This window comes from Podarcis tiliguerta (assembly GCF_965153285.1).
Source record: "Podarcis tiliguerta genome assembly, chromosome: 9".
Taxonomy (NCBI): domain Eukaryota; kingdom Metazoa; phylum Chordata; class Lepidosauria; order Squamata; family Lacertidae; genus Podarcis; species Podarcis tiliguerta.
This window is the reverse complement of record NC_139542.1, coordinates 72008958-72032421: the sequence shown is the minus strand read 5'-3', so window position 1 is coordinate 72032421 and position 23464 is coordinate 72008958. Positions and strand designations below refer to the sequence as shown.

Genomic DNA, 23464 nt, shown 5'->3' with positions numbered 1-23464 from the left:
TGCAACAGATGAACACTTTATGCTGAAATTGACCTCCATATGAACTAGAAGATATTCACTATTAAATTTTTAAAAAAATCAATCCTAACTATAGGAATTCAGCAGAACTTAACACTGTCTTGAGTTAAGCAGGCATAAGGTACTCCTTTCCCAAACTCTGTCCAGCACTGGGGCTAGTGCTGGCTGAGCTGTCCTGAGCGTGGCAGAGGGAAAACAAGACTCTAAAAGAAGGCTTTGACTTACATTATCATTTTTGCTGGTGTAAGTTCAACTGAGTTGCTAGGTCACATGGCTGAGCTGAAAGGCGTTTGGAATAGGTACAAGTCTGCCCCTGTCCTGTCCTACCCCATTGCTGCACCCCCAGAACAACCTCTTTGGGGGACTTACCATGGTCAGCCAACTTAAGCTGAGCTCAAGGAGGAATTGCCCTGGCTTCCACAAATGTGGAAAAGGCAAGGGATGGGTTTCCATATAATGTGAAGAAAGAATCTGGTTTGTCTATTCCTCAGTGCAACAAAAGCAAGGGCAGAGGAGGAGCAAATCAGGCATTATTGATCAGCATGCACCAGCAGGCTGTTCATTCAACATTAAACTACAATATCTTTTAACAAGGGGCTAGTGGAGAGAGGCCCAGTGCTGTCCCCAGAGAGGCTCACTTGGCACCTACTTTAGAGTTTTTTTGTGGCAGGCACAAACCTTTTTCAATTTCTTCAATTTCTTTAAATTAATCTTAAATCTTTTAAATTCTGTTGAAGACTGATGTTTTATTCTTCTGTAAGTGACCGATGCATTTTAGAATCATAGAATCATAGAATCATAGAGTTGGAAGAGACCACAAGGGTCATCGAGTCCAACCCCCTGCCAAGCAGGAAACACCATCAGAGCACTCCTGACATATGGTTGTCAAGCCTCTGCTTAAAGACCTCCAAAGAAGGAGACTCCACCACACTCCTTGGCAGCAAATTCCACTGTCGAACAGCTCTTACTGTCAGGAAGTTCTTCCTAATGTTTAGGTGGAATCTTCTTTCTTGTAGTTTGTATCCATTGCTCCGTGTCCGCTTCTCTGGAGCAGCAGAAAACAACCTTTCTCCCTCCTGTATGTGACATCCTTTTATATATTTGAACATGGCTATCATATCACCCCTTAACCTCCTCTTCTCCAGGCTAAACATGCCCAGCTCCCTTAGCCGATCCTCATAAGGCATTGTTTCCAGGCCTTTGACCATTTTGGTTGCCCTCCTCTGTACACGTTCTAGTTTGTTAAACTATTTTAATAGTTTATTGACATTGCAAGCTGCCCAAGAAAGTTGTTATCGTGAGATATAGAAATGCAATGAATAAATCAATCCCACTAGCCACTAACCCCTGCTTCTGGAAAGTTCAGGACACCACTGAATTTCTTGGTTTATGGTTACATGCAGACCAGCGCACTGCAAGTAGGCCCACACTGCTAAATGTAGGAAAAGCAAGCCTAGTATATATTTCTGTATTGTCTCAGCCCTGGAATATGTGCAGCAATAAAGAAGTAAGCCTCTGTTGCAAGCCTGCTCCCTCATCACTGAGAAACATAAAGCACCCACCACACAGCAGATATGAGGGACAAATGACTTGAAGCCAAAGAGTAGGACCAAATCCTCATAAGAACAGGAAAATAATTGTGGCATCCCAGCAATCAAAGTTCATCTGTCTAGCATTCTGTTATCAACAGTGACCATTCAGAAATTCCAGGGTGGTTTGCAAGCCAGGCATGATACAGCAGCTCTCCTATTGCTTTTCCTTAACAATGGGTATTCTGAACATGTGCTGATTTAGAAATCATGGTAAGCACTTAATTTCTAACGTGGCACGTCCTCCCATCTGCCCATCTCAGGCCTTGACAAATTCTGAAAGAGGACTGGTCAATTTGCCTAACACTTTTTGCACCACTGCCCTATTATTAGAAAAGCTAAAATTACAGTGGCATCCCAAACTTCCCCCTTCTCAATGGTCTCTGTCTGGAGGCCTTTGGAAGCAACCAGTCAGTCAAGAAGTCGCCAGAAACAGCAGGGGGAAATGACACAAGGAAGACTGTGACAGCTGAGTAAGATCATTATATTTAAAGTTCCTCAGTTATGGTACTTCATATATTCTTAACCAGCACAGTAACCAGACTCTGAATTATATATATGAATGACCCATGATGTTTACTCAATACTTTATAGTGTACTTGGCCCAACTTTTTTCATGCTCCCCCAACCTGTTGCAATAAACTTTTCACTAGCATAAGTACCATGTTTTGTCTCATTTTCAGGCCACATTCAACCAACCTTATTCTCAAGGAGCTAAAATGCCAGTGCAATAAGGCATGATTATATTGTGGAGCTGCTCACCTACAGATTTTGCAGAGACAAAGAACTGAATCACTTTTGTTTAAAAAGATGAAACTTTCCACTTGCACATCTAGATATAGCAAGTGGTAAGGTAAAGGTAAAGGTACCCCTGCCCGTACAGGCCAGTCTTGACAGACTCTAGGGTTGTGCGCTCATCTCACTCTATAGGCCAGGGGCCAGTGCTGTCCGGAGACACTTCTGGGTCACGTGGCCAGCGTGACATCGCTGCTCTGGCGAGCCAGAGCCGCACACGGAAACGCCGTTTACCTTCCCGCTAGTAAGCGGTCCCTATTTATCTACTTGCACCCAAGAGTGCTTTCGAACTGCTAGGTTGGCAGGCGCTGGGACTGAACAATGGGAGCGCACCCTGCCACGGGGATTCGAACCGCCGTCCTTTCGATCAGCAAGCCCTAGGCGCTGAGGCTTTTACCCACAGCGCCACCCGCGTCCCTATAGCAAGTGGTACAATAACACTAATGGGCTAGGGGCCAGATGGCTCCCAGGCAGCATGCAACGCTTGGCCCAGTTTCAAAGTCAGGGTGGCACAGAGAGCAAGCTCTAAAATGCTGCAAATACCGCTCATTTTTGGCTCTGGCTTAGCCCACCGTCAGTTATAGCCCTTGAGTGGCTTTTACAGAGGGTAATAGAATCATAGCACCAGAGTTGGAAGGAACCCCCAAGGGACCCATGCAATGCATGAATCCTGCCCACAGCTGCCGCTGGGTGGGCTCAAACCACCAACCTTCTGGTTAACAGCCAGACGCACTGACCTATTGCACCACTGACCAGTGGCGGAGCTTCATGCTCTGGCACCGGGGGGGGCAGAGAGCAGGCGGGAGTGTGGCTGGCATGCATCCCAGGGTGTGGCGCACCGCCCACAGGGCCATGATGTGCAATCCTGGGGGCGTTATGCACCACCCGCAGGGGCGTGGTGTGTGTCCTGGGGGCATGGCATGCTGCCTGCGGGAGCGTGGCGCCCAAAGCGGGTGTGGGGGGCAGCCACGATGGCACCCCATTGGGATCGTGCTGCCGGGGGCGGTGCGCTCCCCCCGCACTCCTCTTCCTCCGCCAGTGCCATTGACCCTTTATAGAGAAAAGGTTCCCGCTCCTGGACTAGGGGCAATCTTCAGTTGAATTACGAGGTGGCTGGCAGGAACCATATCCTAAGACAGGCCATCTCAGAATGGCCCAACACAATTTATTTTAATAAAAGTCTGAACAAATGTTCAGTTATTTCTGATGGAACAAACTGATTTCTCCTACAGACTTAATAGTTGTCTTCAGGAACATTTGGCCCTCCAAATGGGAAAAGAATCATTGGCACTTGTCTGTCTCAATAGACAGTGGAGCGCACCTCCAGGGGTGAAGCCAAACAACTGTGTTAGCAGCACTAAAGTGACCTCTCCGGGGCACAAGCCCAGGCAGTGTGTATGACTGCTCAGATGACAAGACCAAAGGCTAGCAGAGCAATTCATTTGGCCCCAGCTTGGCTGCAGGAGTTGCTGGAAGGAGGCATACAAGGTGCCCTCCAACCATCTTAGAGGCTCCACATAGTCGTGGGACAAGGTATGAAGGCTAAAGCTCAGCAAACCTGAGCTGGTCAATGTCTGCATGGGAAATCACCCAGTAACCTTAAGCACGACACCCTGAATTCAATGGAACAAAAGGATGGATCTAAATGTAATGAATAAAATAACATTTACCTGTTGTTGTTAATGTTTTCCTGACAGTAACTGATTTCAGCTACCATTGGCACATATATAGTAGCATTTATCCGCCCATAAAATGCACACAATTCTACAAACAAGACCAGCATGTGCTCAGAACAATGATTTACCTTTAGCCCTCCACAGACTGGGCAAGATGAAAAGAAAGCTCGTGTTGTCCCAGAAGGAGAGCTACACAGTTCACATGGGCTGCTGGAGACCCCAGTTAATGTTGCCACATCAGTACTTCTAGAATCTAACAATTGTGCTTGCTGTCTTATATGTGACCACCTTGAAACAAAATCTATGCTTGCCTCAAGCGATGAGTCTTTGGCATGTTCCTGGGGGAGAGCTGCTTGCATGCCCCCTTCCCCTCTGTGCTCAGGAGAAGCTTGTGCTTCCAGATGCGGCAATGGCAGTTTGAGGTCACTAATTTCTTGAGACGATTCACTCTTGGATAATGAGGAATCTGCACTTGAACTTTGTGTGTCTTTAGCAGCTACCTGTAGCAAACTCCTGGGTGTGTCATAGGCGTGTCTAAGGGAACTGGGAACCTGGTACTCCAGGCCAGGGCTCCTCAGGTGATCACCTGGTGGACAAGTGCATATATTCTGGTCTGAAGGGAGGTTCAGCGGCAGACTCAACAATGATCCAAATTCATCACCACGGCAAATGTCCAGGCTCCCAGCAAATGAGGAAAAACTTCCTGAGTAAGAAGAATGACTCCCAGTAGCTATCCCACTATCAGAAGAACTTTGGCGGCCTATTTCTTGCAGCTGTCTGGATCGAATAAGCTTAGGAGGTGGTTTGGTGATGCTGCGGACACCTTCTGAATGGGCCTTCTCCTCCCCAAGATGAATTCCCTTTGCGGCAGGCAATCCATGAATTTCTTGAGAAGTACTGGCTGAAGACTGGTCTGCCCAAATAGTCAATCTGCTCCCAATGCTAGCATCAGAATGGCTTGTGTCCGAAGATGAACTTGATAAGCTTCTGTCATCACCTAGGGTGAAAGAAAGGAGATTGATGATTCAAGTGGAAATGGCTGCACTATAAAGATGGTAGCTGGGGTATCAGCCATACTTCTAACTTTGACAGTTCAGGGAGTTCTAGACCACTACATCTGTGAGGGGAGAAACACTCAATTTAGAGAAACCAAGTCCCTTGGCTGCATTAGGGATTTTCCAATGGGAAACTTCCTAGTGCAGCCAGTTCCAGAATGGGACCCTGTCAGCATCATCCAGCTGAATGACATTAACAAGCAGCCCCACTTGCAAAGGAACCGCCAGAAGCTCACACAAAGCTTCCAGTTGTCCCTTTGAAGCCCTGTCTCCACCTGCCCCACCCCAACATCATACGTGACATCAGGTGTGGACCAAATTATGACTCATGCCAAACCTAATTAGGCCACTAGGCCAGAGGTACCCCACAACTGCTACAGGAGAATGAAGAACGGCAAATATACCCAATGACAAATTTCATTTAATCATCTCTCTAGTCTAAAGCCATGGCCTAGATGTGACTTTAGCTTTAGCTATTTTGAGGAGCCTAAGGGCTCATCCCAGGGACGCAGGTGGTGCTGTGGTTTAAACCACTGAGCCTCTTGGGCTTGCTGATCAGAAGGTCGGCGGTTCGAATCCCCGCGACAGGGTGAGCTCCCATTGCTTGGTCCCAGCTCCTGCCAGCCTAGCAGTTTAAAAGCACACCAGTGCAAGTAGATAAATAGGTACCGCTCCGGCGGGAAGGTAAATGGCGTTTCCTTGAACTGCTCTGGTTTCAGTGTTCCGTTGCGCCAGAAGCAGCTTAGTCATGCTGGCCACATGACCTGGAAAAACTGTCTGTGGACAATTGCCGGCTCCCTCAGCCTGTAAAGCGAGATGAGTGCCACAACCCCATAGTCATCTGCGACTGGACATAACTGTCAGGGGTCCTTTATCTTTACCTTTTAAGGGCTCATCCACACTTCTGCTTGTGTGATGCCTAGAAAACATAGGTCCGAGGGCTTTCACCCTTGCCCTGCTGCTCCTTTCCAAATTAAAACCCGCTCTCGCAAGAGATCAGAACAAATGGCAACCTGGGGGAAACCGAAATTGCCATTTGCTCTGACTGAGTGCTTTCCATGGGGGAAAGCTGCGGGGAAGAGGAAGAGCGGAAAAGCCCTTTATCAGGTAAGGGAACACCACTTGACGGCACATTCACTCCCTGTCCAGCTTCTAGGGGCTTGAAAGCCTGCAGTGGGTGAGATCAGAGACAGAAACACCCCATGGAGAGTCCTCTCTTTTTCCAATAGCACAGAAACATGGTGACCTGCCCACGAGGGAAGAGAGCAACCTCCTCCTCGGTGGGCAGCCATGGCCCCCCTTTCCCACTTGTTCTTGCAAATCAGTGGAGCAGCAGCAGGCGGGGAGACATCACAAACAGGGGCGGTGGAAATTTCATGCCACCCACAATCTGGTCCTGCTGCTCAGGGGGAAATGGCTGTACAGCCTTGGAACCAGGGCTGCAGAAGGCGAGGGGCCTCATAGGGTGTGGGGCCTGGAAGAAGTGGTTGGTGAGTCAGTTGGAGAGGCCTTGTGGCCCACGTGCCACCACCCCTTATGTCAGAGGCCTGAGAAAACAGGATCAAATGCCCAGGTGGATGGTGTACTTTGTCCTTACCTGCACTCCCATGATAACTTGTATGGGACAGAAGGCTGAGTCGCTTCTCTAACTGCAAAGCTTCATGGGCCACTCTCTCTTCCGTGCATGCAGGATTTATGCTGGGGTCTTTAAAAAATCAAAACCAAAGTGACAAATCACAACTGAGGCTTAGCTGTAAAAAACCCCAACGCTTCCACTTTAATAGTCTTAGAGCACCTGGAGCAAGCATCAAGGCTACCTGCGAACCTTAAACATGAGCACTTTGTTGCTTTATAGTCAAGAGGGTTCAGGTACCGGAGTTCTGTTCTTTCCTGCCTCCCAAAATCTTCACATATAGCATCAGAATATCAGCTGCTAATAACTCCCTCCAGGAGTGGTACCTCGAGTTACAGACGCTTCAGGTTACAGACTCTGCTAACCCAGAAATAGTACCTCGGGTTAAGAACTTTGCTTCAGAATGAGAACAGAAATTGTGCAGTGGCAGCAGTCGGGGGCCCCATTAGCTAAAGTGGTACCTCAGGTTAAGAACAGTTTCAGGTTAAGAACGGAGCTCCAGAACGAATTAAGTTCTTAACCCGAGATACCACTGTAAAATGATAAATTCATAATTCCTGCTTGGTAGACAATACTTGTTCTTCCATTTTCTAGTCAGGAATTTCAGTAATTATTACAGTTAATACATTTGTAAAAAGATATTTGAATGGCTAGACATCAGTGCTATTTTCACAATTTGTCAGATATTACTTTCCTTTCAGTGATAACCATGCCCTCATTTAATCTGGTAGGACACACAAATTGTTGAAGACCACACAGTGATTTCTTGAACCACTTAGAAGTGTAAGTGTTAATGTTCTAAATATTTAACAGCTGAAATCCTATGCACACCTATCAGAAAGTGCGCCCAATTGAGCCTACTAGGATTTACAGCTGAGTCAACCCTTGTAGAATTGGCCTGTAAATCATGTTTCTTCAAGGTTTGTCTCATTCTATGAGATACAACTGAACTAATGATGCTTGGACTAAAAATTGGGGGCACTAATAATGTATTCATGTATTTCAAACTACACAATATGATTGTTTCCTTCTAACCAACCAGTTGTTGTTGGCATCCATCGGTCTCGAGAGACAATGGAGTCTGCCTCCAGGGGTGAAGTCTAACCTTTGCGTTAACAGCACCAAAGTGACCTCCAAAGGGTACAAGAATGGGCAGTGTGTCTGGAGGTCCTGGGCTGCCCAGACAACAACGCCCGCCCCCCCTTGGCCTCACTGAGGTGGTCCAAAGAAAAGCAGAGTAATATGTTTGGGACCAGCTTGGCTGCAGGAGTTGCTGGAAGGGGGCATACAAGGCTCCATCCAACCGTCTTAGGGACTCCACTCTGGATTTGTCTAGGGTTTACTCCTGAGACTTTTCTTCTCCCAAAGATATTCCAAAAGGCAGCGGAGGTTTAGGGTCAGTTTTGCCTCTCCTATATGGGCTACCTTCCCAGGTTGAGCCCCATCTGTCCTTACTTCGCTTGACAGCAAGGGTAGAAACTGCCTTCAAGACCACTGGCCCACCGTGGGTCTCTTCTGCTCGATCCACCAGTCTTCACATGCAGGGCAAGTCCCTAACTCACCAAGGATTTAAGATCCATTGGCTACCCTCACTTGGTTTAGCCTGCCAGTCAGCCGTTCTCAGGGTGTAGCACCACTCTATTATGCCTTGGTCAGACCACACCTGGAGTACTGTGTCCAGTTCTGGGCATCACAATTGGATATTGAATATTGACAAGCTAGAACATGTGCAGAGGAGAGTGACCAAGATAATCAAGGGTCTGGAAACCAAGACTGATGAGGAATGGTTGAGGGAGTTGGGTATGTCCCATGGAAGATGAAGCAAGCTTGTTTTCTCCTGCTCTGGAGGATAGGACTTGACCCAATAGTTTCAAATTACAAGAAAGGAGATGCCAACTAAACATCGGGAAGAACTTTCTGACAGTAAGAGCTTTTTGACAGTGGAATGGACTTCTTTAGAATGTAGTGGACTCTCCTTGGAGGTTTATAAGCAGAGGATGTTTGGTCATCTGTTGTAGTTGAGATTCCTGCATTGCAGGGCATTAGACCAGTTGCCACTTGAGTCCCTTCCAACTCTACAATTCTATGATCCTATGATTCACCTGATACTAAACTGAACTAATAGCAATGTTCTTGATGGTTGCCTAGCAAGGAAAATTTTTACTTTCAAAATTAATTACCTGGCAACTTCCAATTATGTCAAAGTTTAACAAGTTAATTTTCAGAGTAGTGTGATGCAACTCAACTCAACATCTCAAATTAATGCTGGGTCCCCCTCTAGCTTTTTAACATTTATACACATTTATGCAACTATATGGGACGCGGGTGGCGCTGTGGTCTAAACCACAGAGCCTAGGGCTTGCCGGTCAGAAGGTCGGCGGTTCAAATCCCCGCCATGGGGTGAGCTCCCATTGCTCGGTCCCAGCTCCTGTCAACCTAGCAGTTCGAAAGCACACCAAAAAGTGCAGGTAGATAAACAGGTACCGCTCCGGCAGGAAGGTATACGGTGTTTCCATGCGCTGCTCTGGTTTCGCCAGAAGCAGCTTAGTCATGCTAGCCACATGACCCGGGAAAACTGTCTGCAGACAAACGCCGGCTCTCTCGGCCAGTAAAACGAGATGAGCACCGCAACCCCAGAGTCATTTGTTAGGGGTCCTTTTACCTATGCAACTATATATATACCTTTTATTTAGACAATCCAAGGAAAAATTGTATTTTGATGTTTAATAATGACAAACATTTTATGCATCCAGAACCTCTTATTCCAATCAAAGTGAAATATATTATACAAGCTAATCTCCCTTGTTACATCGTTATGCAGTGCTATTTTTCTAGAAAAAGAGGTGCCAGAACTCACTGTAAATGCATCCCTTGTTCTCTTATAATGGCAATGGCGCCTACCTGGCAGGTGCTGGAACTGAGTTCCGGCTGAAAAAAAGTGCTAGTTATGCTATACATCCAAAACTAACCTGGCAGGACTGGACGTAGACCAAAAGGGCCTTTCATCGGAGAGATGCCATGAACAATGCAATCAAAGAGAAAGCTGATCTTTTCTCCTTCCATGCAAGATAAAAAAAACACACCAGCCCCTGAAAGAAAGCAAAACAATTTTAAATCTGGATGAAGGACACATTGGCATATTTATGCAACATCAAAAGAACCTAAGGAGCAAGCTATATGTTATGCTGGCTCTAGCATTGCTTCCAGAAAGATCTTATCCTTAAGCGGTCACATTTCAGAGGTTCTTAACCTGTGTACCTATGTACAGTGTTTCTGTACTAGACCAGAGCACTCTAATAATATGGACTTGTGGTTGCTGTTTTGGTCAAATTCCTGAACCAGAGAGGAAGAGGTGCTATCTTGTGCCACATTGTTTGTGAAAGGCAACACGTTATTGGGCTCTTGTCTTAGTGGATAATTAAATATAGCAAAAACCACATAGTTGCAGAAGGCTTTTTTTTTACGGTGGTTTCAACACAATGAAACAAGAACCTGATCTTCTATCAAACATTTTGAATATATTATTACTGCCTAGAATGAATAGTGATCAAATGCTTTCAAAATGAAATTTTAACTGCCTTTCCTTTTTAAATATTATTTTACTACTTGTTTTTTCCCTAGAAATAAGCCAAAAAGTCTTTTTTATTATTTCATTGACAAAAATGATTCTTAATTTTTCAGTCTGTTTAAAGTATCCCCCCTGAAACATTATCTAATATTTGTCCACATTCTAGACATGGGAATAAAGTGAGTAAAATCTGGATATTAAGGCTCCAGGAAACCACACAATCCCTAAAATAGTCCACAGGGTTAGCTCCCAAATCCTGTAATAAACTGACATGGACTGGTTCACAGCTGTTTCAAATGGGGTATTTTTATTAGGAAACATTTTAATGACAGGGAGACAAAATTCTTTTGCAGGGGAGCTGTTTCCTGCCCCCCCCCAACACCTGTTCTGGGGGTGAATTTTGGAAAATCTGAACTCATAAAAATAGCCGCCTCGTTTGCTACTCACTAGGGGGAGCCATTATAGTGGACAGCAGTTGAATATCCGTTAAAAAAACATTTTTACAGAGTAAGCACATTGTTCTTCCAACAGCTCAATTTAAAAATTCTTTTTTTAAAAAACTTGGAAATCCCTTTGAAAAAAAAGCATTTCTTTCTTTTAAAAAATTACCTTGCAAAACCCCAAATATGCTTTATTTAAAAATAGACTCAAGAGTTTGTGAGTGTGCTAATAAATCAGCAAAATCAATCACTGAATCAAAGTTAAACAAAGCTGGAGAGGCAATTGAAATTAACTGGGTAAATTTCACAATTTTGAGCCAAATCATTATTTCTCTACAAGGAAGATGGAAGGCTTTCAGAAAGTATATAAAGGAGATTCTTCAAGCTTATTCTGACAAATTTTGAGAATGCACAGTTCCCTTGCTCCCAAATGGACTACAAAATTCCCTGGTGCCTAAACGTTCAGTTGGGGGGGGGGCATTTGCATAGGTCTGTTTGAACTGTGATTAACATAAAAAATGGGAAAATAGCAGAACACTATTTTGATTGTGTGTGTGAGTGAGAGAGGGAGAGGGAGAGAGGGAGAGGGAGAGGGAGATTTTCTTAGCTGTATTGAAAGGTTCATCCATATTCAAATTTCAATATTCAAATTTCAATATTCAAATTTCAATATTCAAATTTCAATATTCAAATTTCAACACAAAAATCAAACCTCACAAAAATCCAGTTTACCTCTAATTTATTGATGTCTACAATGCCCTATGAATGCCCTACATTACTTGACAGAATAATTTTTTCCAGTTCTTGGAAGAGAAAACACATATCCAAGACACATTCCTATCCTCCCTCAGCTCATGTCCAATTTGGACAGTGTGTTGTGTTTGCTTAATGACAACTGAAGACATTCTCCTATCACTGGGTCAGCATTAAAAATCCTTTAGGGCTAGCTATGCAAGACAAAATAATCCTGAAGACCATTCCGGTCTGCAAAAATTATTGACACAACCCAAGTGTTAGACCATGGGCAGGCAAATTAAGGCCCGGGGCCGGATCTGGCCCAATCGCCTTCTCAATGTGGTCCGCGGACGGTCCGGGAATCAGTGTGTTTTTACATGAGTAGAATGTGTGCTTCTATTTAAAATGCATCTCTGGGTTATTTGTGGGGCTTGCCTGGTGTTTTTACATGAGTAGAAGGTTGGTGATTTGAATCCCTGCGACGGGGTGAGCTCCTGTTGCTCGGTCCCTGCTCCTGCCAACCTAGCAGTTTGAAAGCACGTAAAAGTGCAAGTAGATAAATAGGTACCGCTCCAGCGGGAAGGTAAACTGTGTTTCCGTGCTCTGCTCTGGTTCGCCAGAAGCGGCTTAGTCATGCTGGCCACATGACCCGGAAGCTGTACGCTGACTCCCTCCGCCAGTAAAGCAAGATGAGCGCCGCAACCCCAGAGTTGTTTGCAACTGGACTTAACTGTCAGGGGTTCTTTACCTTTACAGGGTACAAAGGGGAGTTTGAGGAAGACGTTTAGGACCCTAAATCTGTCTGAGCACTAGGTGCTTTCAGCCCTACCTCTCAGTGGAAAAGTGGAGGCCCCTGAAGCAAAGATGCCAGTTTCAGCCCAATGTTCACAAACATCCCCGAGGAAGGTTCAGACAAACTCGGTCCCACATTGAAAGACAAAGTGAAGAGTGTTGTGGGGCTGTGTGGGCTCCTTCCCCTGTGTGTGCAGCTAGCATGTCAAGGGGTTCTGCATCCATACTGATGCAATGATTTCATGTGATCTGTATGTTGAGTGAAGTGGCTCGTCTAATACGAAGATTGGAATGCAGCTATCATTTGGCTTTTGAAATCCCCCAGATTTTGCACTGTAGTTCTCAGCTAAAAATAGATGCCAAAATTGCATTAAAATGTACTTACAAAACTGACTGATCCATCCATCCCTAAATAAATGCATATGGCCCCTCCACATATCAGCTGAAAATGTGTAGAAATTGGGGATGTTGCTAATACATTCATTATCAAAGGGGCACAGCTAGCCAATGTGACTAAAAGCCATAGAATGGGGTGGGATATGTCAAGCTGTGCAAATAAACCTCCCCTTTCTGAGAAAAATGCACATCCACACTGTTTCACAGCCCTATAGTTGTTCACAGACATAATAGAACATTATATTTTAGGACCATTTTGCCACTTTATTTGCAGCCCTAATATTTTTAATATATATATTCTTACATACGGATCCCTAACTGATGAGATGCTATCATCCTATAATTTTCTATATTCAAAAAGCTAATCAAAATTTAAGTGCAGAACACTCACAGAAACCACACCGAGTTCCTCCTTCAAAGACAAATCCATTAGGAACAGCTCCGTAGCGTCGCAGATCTGAGAGTTTCCACTGTCCCATGACAGAGGGCGGGTTATCTTTTGCTAGTACTAGGATATCATTGCAAAAGTGGAGAGTTGCTGGACCACTCTCCAGTTTAGTTCCAGGTGCTACCACAACATGAAACCTGTGAACTATCAGAAGGAGGGGGAAATGAAAGTACAAGGGATTAATTTAATCATTTTGACAAAAATAATTAAACAGTCAAATGCGCACGAAGACTGGTTTCATTGCCACTAACATAAAAATGTTCATATAATCCATGTTCATATAATGACATCTAGCAAAGGCTACAAGACATAAAATAAAACTTGGTGGTGGTAACCTCTTTTCCTGTAATTTCATTACAATTTTATTTTAATTCTATTTTTAAATATATAACAGCAAAGGGCTGAATATTTTAAGAGCAACTCATTTACTCTGATGGCTCATAGGGAAAACAAAGAACTTCCAACTACAGTCATACCTTGGATTACATATGCTTCAGGTTACAGAATCTGCTAACCCAGAAATAGTACCTCAGGTTAAGAACTTTGCTTCAGAATGAGAACAGAAATCGTGCTCTGGCGGCGCAGCGACAGCAGGATGCTTTTAATGTTTAATAGGTTATTGTATTATAGTGTTTTGTTGGAAGCCACCCAGAGTGGCTGGGGGGACCCAGCCAGATGGGCGGGGTATAAATAATAAATTATTTTTATTATTATTAGCTAAAGTGGTGCTTCAGGTTAAGAACAGTTTCAGGTTAAGAACAGACCTCCGGAACAAATTAAGTACTTAACCCGAGGTACCACTGTACTGAAACAATCTTTTTCATATTTCACAGAAAAAGACATTAATTTAATGGCAACAAAGAGAAGGCTGCATTTTAACAAGATGTGAAGGGGGGGAGAAGAAGAAGAAGAAGAAGAAGAAGAAGAAGAAGAAGAAGAAGAAGAAGAAGAGGAGGAGTTTGGATTTGATATCCCGCTTTATCACTACCCAAAGGAGTCTCAAAGCGGCTAACATTCTCCTTTCCCTTCCTCCCCCACAACAAACACTCTGTGAGGTGAGTGGGGCTGAGAGACTTCAGAGAAGTGTGACTAGCCCAAGGTCACCCAGCAGCTGCATGTGGAGGAGCGGAGACACGAACCCGGTTCCCCAGATTACGAGTCCACCACGCTTAACGACTACACCACACTGGCTCTCACTTATACTCGAGTCGCAGCTATTCAGAAAATCTGCTCTCCATCAAGTGAAGTCCATCAAGTGAGTTATCATCTCAGTGGTACAGGGACACTTGCAGGGGAGAAATAAACCAGCAAGAGAGAGTGAAGCAACCCTCCTCTTGCAGCTTTCCCCTTACCTAAGCCTACTTCCAGTCTTAGAGTCACAGATGGTTGAAATGACCTAGGGGGCATCTGCATGGGAGACGTAGGGAGTGGGAATTAAGCATCAACAGATGGAGATATTGGTTAAGAACCCCAATTTTTCCTTATAACACAGCTTTCTGGTGTGCCTGCTTCACGCTCCTGCATACCAGCACTCATATTCAGGTTGATTCGCAATGGTGCGTAAAATGCTGAGACCATCAAGCTTCATGAGACTGACTTTTTAACATGACAGCTATGGATGAAGTAGTCATGACAACAGACCCCAAGATAGGATTGGGGAAACTCTGGTCCTCCACTTCTCCAGATGTTGTTGCACTCCAACTCCCATCAGCCCCAACCAATGATGCGATAACATCTGGAGAGCCACAAGTTCCCAATCTCTGCCCTGAGAGTTGCTATAAAAAGCAAAAGAAAAGAGGGACAAGTAGCCAAACTAATTGTAGAAGGCAACCAAGGAGCAGGGAACCATCATATGTTAACAATATCATTGTAAAAAAACATAAAATAGGATAAGGGGAAGAATGATTCAATCAAAACACAAAGCAAGAGTTGTGTAGTCTCCGAAGCACAGTGGACTCACAATACTTCTGGACCAATCTGGGATGGCTCAGAGCTATGAGATAACTCCATGTTATTCACCTTCACAAAAGCAGAGGTGCATGAATGAATTTGCTGATATGTATAAATGGTCACTGATGCTAGGTTTACAAAGCCCATGGCTAGGAGCCAAACAGTTGTTTAGGTTTGCACATAGGCTAGTAAAATTGTTCATGTTGTTTCTTTTCTCTCTGGTCTTAAAGCTACCGGTATATCACAAAGTACTTCAGAAATTCCCTTACGCACCAAAGGCACATTCCTGTATACAGTATTTTTGCTTTAACCAAATGAACCATGTGTTTAAAAGAAGCAAGCATTACCTTCACCTAAACTGTAGCGAATACGCAGATCCCAGGCATGCATGGTTTCCTTGTTTTCAAAGCCCAGCATAACAACTTGACTCAAACAGATGATGGCAAGAGTGTGATTCAGACCCTCATAACAAAGCCCAGGATCCAGGCCACAGATGTCTTCCAAAGTCACGCTGTTCCTCTCCTTCAGCCCCTTCAGCCGTTCAGATCTTTCCTTGTATACAAGCATAAGCAAGCAATCTGAAAGATGGAAGGCTGTGATCAAATACAAAGTATGGATGCATTGCAACATTTATTCTCATGCTGGTCAGAATTTATCCTTAGTATTAACCAGGACTCATTTCCTGAAACATTTCCTGATCAGATAATATAAATGATAAAGCACCACATATAAGCACTTATCAGATACAAAAGGAATAATTACAGGTACTACGCTAATTCAGGTGTGCAAACATTGCCATGTTCTGCAAAGCCATCTCACCTTGTGGAAAAAATAATTCCACCACTCCACAAGTTCATTATCATTTCATTATCAATATGAATTTATGGGTTAAAACAAAATCGATGTCGTTATCCTAAGGCTATATTTTGTTAGCTATTCAGAAAATAAATATATATTCTCTATATCTCTTCCCAGTTCTGTCACTGTGACTGTTCTGAAGAAACCAGGAAAGAAATCACCCTCATTTCACATGCTACTACCAAAGCACTAGAATGAGAATAATTATTTATTTCCGTATTTTAAATGCACAGGCTTCTTTTTTCAAACGTTCTTATCATGGTATCAGGGGACTGCCATCGGAACAGGGGAGGGAGGCAGGGGGGTACAGAGAGCCTCTGATGCTTCTGAGGAGCAGCTCCTCCTCCAGCAGTGGGGAACCCCCGCCTCCAGTGGAGAAAAGAGGGAAGGGGGCAGCCAAGCAAAGGGAGGGCTCAAAGTTGCTGCTGAGAGCCCAAGCGCCTCACCGAGCCCGGCTGGCCAGGAGGCACACATAACGTTTCCATCGCCCAGCTTATGCAGAGAGGTGAAACTTAAGGGGAGGCAGAGAGTCAGAGTGTCTACCGTATTTTTTGCTCTATAAGACTCACTTTTCCCCTCCTAAAAAGTAAGGGGAAATGTGTGTGCGTCTTATGGAGCGAACGCAGGCTGCGCAGCTATCCCAGAAGCCAGAACAGCAAGAGGGATTGCTGCTTTCACTGCGCAGCGATCCCTCTTGCTGTTCTGGCTTCTGAGATTCAGAATATTTTTTTTCTTGTTTTCCTCCTCCAAAAACTAGGTGCATCTTGTGGTCTGGTGCGTCTTATAGAGCGAAAAATACGGTAAGTTCTTATGTTGGGGGAGAAACCAGAAGGGGCCACTCCTGGAATCTGCAAGTGACTAAGACGGACATGAACTTTGTGGTTCTGCACTGTAAATAGTCTGCACCAATAAAACCTGTAAAAGACAGTTCGGAGTCCTGCCTGGTTACTCACGAGCAACCACCACCCGCACCTGACACATGGTTTATAGACAATATAATAAAATAAGCAATTTAGCATTTGAACAATTAAATGCTCAAAGTCTTGTGATGCTGTCACTTAGATTTGTGGTTGGTAGTCTCTCTGAGTCTTTAGTGTTGACTGAAGACCTGAGAGGACTGGCACTGTGTAGCCTTTTCTTCTTCTTAGGCAAGGCTTTCTTCTTTTCATTAGTCACCATGAAGACCTTCTTTAAGGAACTACCGAAGAGTTTCACTCCTGAGAAAAAAGGGCCTACCAACTGGAAGATGGGATCCACATCTGAGTGATGGAGCTGCTAAAGGACCATTGGCTGCCATAGATCTTGCTGTGAGATTTGTGGCATTAAGTAACAAATATGGGAGAAGCAGCTCCTGTTTCCACTCTAGCAAATGCTGAGTTACAGCACAATCCTATTCATGTCTACTCAAAGTAAGTCCTATTGAATTCATTAGGACTTATTTTCAGGTAAGTGGGACTAAAGTTACTTAGTCTCAAAACTTGAGGCCTCAAAACTCTTATTTAAAACCAAGTCAGTGCATTTTCATATGTGAATCCTTTGAGGTTTCCCCTATAAGGCAAACCCTTTGAGGCCTCCACCATTGCGTTGTACCCAAGGGTACTGCATCCTACCCATGTCACTGAGAATAGGGGAAAGTGTAGTTTGTCACTGAATGGCTTGCCTGCTCCTGAAGATAAGCCAATGGTGAAGTCAAATGGACTGCAACTTCGCAGGTGTCTATTGCCTATTATGCTTGCCCAGCCCTGAGAAGGCAGCAAAGGCAGGAGAGAAAAATGGGAGTAAAAAAAGAAAGGCTATGAGGAATTGTACCTCCTTTTGATAGAATCACAGAGTTGTAAGGGATCCCCAAGGATCATCTAGTCCAACCCCCTGCAAATAATCCCTGACAGATCCAACCTCTGTTCAAAAACCTCCAGTGAAGGATACTCCACCACGTTCTGAGATAGTCTATCAGAAAGTTCTTTCTGATGTTTAGTTGGACTCTCCTTTCTTGTAATTTGGATTCTTTAGATTGGGCCCTACTCTCTGGAGCAAGAGCAAACAAGCTCACTCCATCAGATATTTGAAGTAGGCTATCATATCTCCTCTCATTTTCCTGTTTCCTAGGCAAAACATACCCAACTCCTTTAACCATTCATCATAAGGCTTGGTTTCCAGCCACTTGATCATCTTGGTCGCCCTCCACTGCACATGTTCCAGCTTGTCAATATCCTTCTCAAACTCTGGTGCCCCCTCTGCCCAGTTGTTCCTCTCTGCCCAGTCCACTTGAACTTGAGGGGATGGTGTAACAGGATAGAGAAAAGGGCAGGTGTATTTCAAGTTCATCATGCTGCCTCCACTTCCCTGCTGCCCTAGACCAGCAGAAAAGGCCAAGGAAAATGCCTTCCTGCAATCATGTAGTTTAGGAAAGAAGCAGGCAGCTCAAGCATATCCTCTCCATTCTTGTCTGCCAAGTGCTCCCCAAAGAAAAGCAGGCCCCAACTGACTCCTTTGAAGAAATGGCAGGGTGGGGAGAAGTTCAAGAATTGCTGCAAAACGATGTAGCATCTGGCTAATCTAGACTCTGCTTCTCCCTCCCCATCACAAGCCAGAAAAGGATAGCAGAAAAGTCTCAGCCCCCACAGAGCTCACCTATCTTCACCTGCAACATACTTTTTAAAAGAAAAAAACCTAAGCCCTTGTTGAAGATGTGTCATTAAAATAAAAGAGAGCATAAAAAGAAGAGCACAGATCCTGCTTTTGAGATGTAAGGCAGGGCAATTCTGGAGACTGGGATCTCCTCTCCACCAGAGGAGTCAAAGTTCAAGCCAGCCTTATCTCATTCTGATGCAACCAGGGTGGGAGGATTACCCTGAAATGTCTAGAGCATGTCCACCTTACTAGAACTGGGCAACCATAAAGATCAGTTACAGGTCATTGGGGGGGTGCTTTCCTCCACTTTTACTTTTTATTTTTAATATTGAGAACCTATTGGCACACACTTTTTATGTGACATAAAGCTCTTGATGCATTTTTTAAAAATGTTACAGCACATACAAAAATGTCTCTCATAGATAGATAGATAGATAACCTCTAATCAAAGAGCAGATAAAAGCTATGTGATATATAATTCCACTTATGATACCTATTGTTCCAAAAATGTAAATTATTCTGAGAGATCTCCAAAGAGGTTGCTGGAATAACAAGTTTTACCTAAGAAAGTTTGTTTAATTTTTTGTTATCCATTCAACATGAGTAAGATTAATTTATGGCAATAAATAAAATATCTCTCAAGAATTATGAACTTTTCTTGAAACTGTACTTTTTACATATCCATGCAAGATTACCAACAGGGGGAAGGCAAGTGTATTTCAGTATTTATTGCAGCATGAATTTCAATCCAATATAAGTTAATTTTAATATTCAAAAACCCAATATAATACATGCATTAAAAAGAAAGCTCTGCCTATCCATTCATTATCACAGCCATTTCTTATGGGAAGAATGGTATGGGAATACACAGAGAAGAGGCAATTGTCACTGGGAAGGAAAGGCTGAAGAACAGAGACAAATGGAGGCAGATAGAAAAGAATGCAAGTGGAATTAGTTAATTGAAAGGTGTGGGTCTTTTGAAAGGCAGCTAGCCTAGACGGTTTCATCAGAAAAAAACTGGGAGCGGGAGAATCTTATATTACGCTGTGTTTATTTATTTATATTATGCCCCGCAGCTAGTGTTTAATCTACACCAGCAGACTGAGAGGACCCGGCCCATAGCATGGCCTTCTTAATATAGAACTGGTTCGAAACTGAATCCAAGATTTGGTTTTGTAGAGGAGGATCAACTGATCCGCGCAGGCTTCCAGGCCCCTTCCATATCCTCTTTCTATAATTAGCGCGCCCTCCGGCCACCAGAACAGGAAGGGGAAAGGAAGAGCCGCGAGACGGACAAGGGCAGCGAGGGGGAGAGCGCGCTCCTCGCCTCCTTCCCTTCTGCTCCGGGCGCCCTCCCTCTCCAAAGGCGCACGGGATCCCCTCGCTCTCCCGGCACGCCCGCGGATCCCTCTCGCGCGTCTCATTGCGAAGGGGGAAAAGCAAAGAGCGAAAAGCCCCTTTGCCCCCCCGGCCCCCCCCCGCTCCCGGACTCACCCGCCACCGGCGAAGGTTTGCGCAGCACCGCCCATCGGTTCTTCCACTGCGGAGACAGAAAGAGAGACACAAGGCGTTGGTGGCGGGGAGCGGCGCGCCTTCCCGGGCCCCTCTCCCGCGCCGAGCCCCTCCGGCAGCCCCCCGACCGACCCTTCCCCAGCCCCCAGGCGGAAAGCGCAGGCCGCGGCGGGCCGGGGGAGCTCCGCGCCGGGCACCTTTTTGCCGTCTCTCCACTTGAGCGGGCCCTCCACCACCACCGCGGAATCCGTCATCTTCAGTCATGATTTCCGACAGCTGCTGCCGCCGGCTGGGCTGAGCTGCTGCGGGGGTCACTTTCAAAATAGCTTTATTGGGTCACTGCTGCGAGTGGGAGCAGGCGGGGCGGAGGCGAGCCGGGAGAAGGAAGGGGAGCGCGCCGGAGGGAGGCGGACGGAGAGCCCGGCGGGGCGGCAGGGCTGGTGGCCGCGTTGGGGCAGCTGGGTCGAGCCCCAAACGGGCGCCGCCACCTCCTTCTCCCCGCCAGCGAAGAAGGGATCAGGAATAGGGGGAGGTTGGAAGAAAGATCGACGTCGCGATCGACTGCCCCTGGGAAACATGCCGCCCAAGGGGCTCGCCTCCCCCGGCCTCCTGCGGGACCAGCCCTTGCAAGGAGCACCCCGCTTGCTGCCTCGCCTTCTCTCTGGCTTGAGCTCATTGTTCATAAAGGATCAAAAGCTAGAGGCGAGCAGTGAAGCTATCAGGTCTACAATACCAAAAACAGGTAGAAGCCCCATTTCTCCAAATTGAATGGGCAGTAAAATGGCAAACACGGTTCAACACAAGCAAGTGTAACGTGATGCACTGAGGGGAACCCTCCCCCCCCCAAAAAAAACCGAAATGCTCATACAGTGGTACCTCGGGTTAAGAACTTAATTCGTTCTGGAGGTCTGTTCTTATCCTGAAACTGTTCTTAACCTGAAGCACCACTTTAGCTAATGGGGCCTCCTGCTGCTGCCGCGCTGCCAGAGCACAATTTCTGTTCTCACCCTGAAGCAAAGTTCTTAACCCAAGGTACGATTTCTGGGTTAGCGGAGTCTGTAACCTGAAGCATCTGTAACCTTAGGTGCCACTGTATATGTGCTGAATAGAACTGATAGTGACTGACCATTAATAAGATACTGAGATTGTAGTGAGTAGCTTTAAGAGAAGGAAGACTTTGATCCTAAGCCCCTGATGCCTTGCAGCTACACTAATTAGTGGGAAAGGCTTTGGGAGTAAACCGTGAGGAAATATCTGTACCTGCTGGCTTGTGGGACATCTTTGGGAGTAAATCCTACACAGATCTGGAGTGGAGTCCCTAAGGCTCTTTCCGGCAATTCCTTCAGCCAAACTAGTTCCAAACATATTGCTCTTGCTTTCCTTTGGACCACATCAGCGAGGTGAGGGGGGGGGTCTTGTTGCTTGTGAAGCCCAGGACCTCCAGACACGCTGCCGAGGCTTGTACTCCAAAGCGTTGATAGCTTGATGAAGATGTTGGCCCAGGATGAGGCAAATGTGAAAAAGGCAAATTCCATGACAGGAATCTTTAGGAATGGAATTGAAAATAAAAATGACTGTCCTAAATGCTGAACTCTATGGTGTTACCACACTTGTTGCTTTACCTCAAAAATAATATTGTAGAGTGGGGAAAACTCCCAAGATGATCAAGGGGATGGTGCAACTGCCCTTTGAGGAAAGGTTGCAACATTTGTAGCTTTTTAATTTAGATGAAAAGTAAGAAACATGCGCAACTTTTACGCAGGGGTTGAGTTCTGAGGCACAGTGCACATCAAGATGCGCGTAAGCCCGCCCCGTCCCACTTGTGGTGCGTCAGGGGTCGCATGCATGCCAGTTGTGTGCAAGTGGGTAGTTGCCTGTTATGGAGAAAGTGGACAGAGAAATATTTCCTGTTGCACGGTACTAGAACTTGGTTCCATTCAATAAAGTGGACTGTTGTTAAGGCAGATCAAAATAATTAAAGTGCTTCTTCGCATGGCACATAAAACTGGCATTTGCTCTCATGAGACGAAGCAATGGCCACCAACTTGGATGGCTTTTAAGAGAGGATCAGACAAATCCAGGGAGGACAAGGCCGTTGGGCTACTAGCCACAGTGGTTCTGCCTTCACTGCCCTTGGTGCCTTTGAATGCAGGTTTCTGGGAGACGTAGGAGACAGTGGTGGTTGCACCCTGTGTCTGCTTATGGGCTTCCCACGGGCCTCTGCCGGGCCTCTGCCCGGCCACTGCGAGACGAGGATCATAGAATCATAGAGTTGGAAGAGACCACAAGGGCCATCGAGTCCAACCCCCTGCCAAGCAGGAAACACCATCAGAGCACTCCTGACATATGGTTGTCAAGCCTCTGCTTAAAGACCTCCAAAGAAGGAGACTCCACCACACTCCTTGGCAGCAAGTTCCACTGTCGAACAGCTCTTACTGTCAGGAAGTTCTTCCTAATGTTTAGGTGGAATCTTCTTTCTTGTAGTTTGGATCCATTGCTCCGTGTCCGCTTCTCTGGAGCCGCAGAAAACAACCTTTCTCCCTCCTCTATGTAACATCCTTTTATATATTTGAACATGGCTATCATATCACCCCTTAACCTCCTCTTCTCCAGGCTAAACATGCCCAGCTCCCTTAGCCGTTCCTCATAAGGCATCGTTTCCAGGCCTTTGACCATTTTGGTTGCCCTCCTCTGGACACGTTCCAGTTTGTCAGTGTCCTTCTTGAACTGTGGTGCCCAGAACTGGACACAGTACTCCAGGTGAGGTCTGACCAGAGCAGAATACAGTGGCACTATTACTTCCCTTGATCTAGATGCTATACTCCTGTTGATGCAGCCCAGAATTGCATTGGCTTTTTTAGCTGCCGCCTCACACTGTTGGCTCATGTCAAGTTTGTGGTCAACCAGGACTCCTAGATCCTTTTCACATGTACTGCTCTCAAGCCAGGTGTCACCCATCTTGTATTTGTGCCTCTCATTTTTTTGCCAAGTGCAATACTTTACATTTCTCCCCTGTTAAAATTCATCTTGTTTGTTTTTACCCAGTTCTCCGGATGCTGGAGGAGATCGGGGCTTTGGCCTAACCTGCTGACTAGGCACTTCTCTTCGAGTAGTTTTGTGCAGTCTTTCAAAACTAAAACGCAACGACAACATTAACCCTCGGTCTGAGAATAAATGTGTGCGATGTGGCGATTCCTGTCATTATTTTCGACGCACATACGTCAAAAGGGGCTTATTTCCAGAGCTCATTTTATTTAGGGGGGGGGGTGCGCGAGCCAAGCGCGTTTTTCCGCCTTTTCTCTCAAAACTCGGGGCAAGCCTGACTTCCCACCAGGCCTCACGCGTCGGGGCCTCCGGGCGGGAGGGGC

The 23464-nt window shown here is 45.6% G+C and overlaps 1 protein-coding gene across 2 annotated transcripts in view; it reads right to left on the bottom strand.

Moving 5' to 3' along the window:
* DOK7 (docking protein 7) overlaps positions 1-20927 on the bottom strand; it is a 39062-nt gene extending 18135 nt beyond the window's left edge. The window contains exons 1-7 of one of the 2 annotated variants that reach the window (XM_083399007.1): positions 20294-20927; positions 20079-20124; positions 15443-15673; positions 13089-13289; positions 9736-9855; positions 6731-6838; positions 4207-5075 (exon numbers count right to left, since the gene is read on the bottom strand). In XM_083399007.1, coding sequence (XP_083255133.1) covers positions 4207-5075; positions 6731-6838; positions 9736-9855; positions 13089-13289; positions 15443-15673; positions 20079-20124; positions 20294-20350 — 1632 coding nt within the window. In that variant the 5' untranslated portion in view covers positions 20351-20927. The remainder of the gene's footprint in view (positions 1-4206; positions 5076-6730; positions 6839-9735; positions 9856-13088; positions 13290-15442; positions 15674-20078; positions 20125-20293) is intronic. The other variant, XM_083399006.1, reaches the window with a different exon arrangement.
* Positions 20928-23464: the final 2537 nt, after the last annotated feature.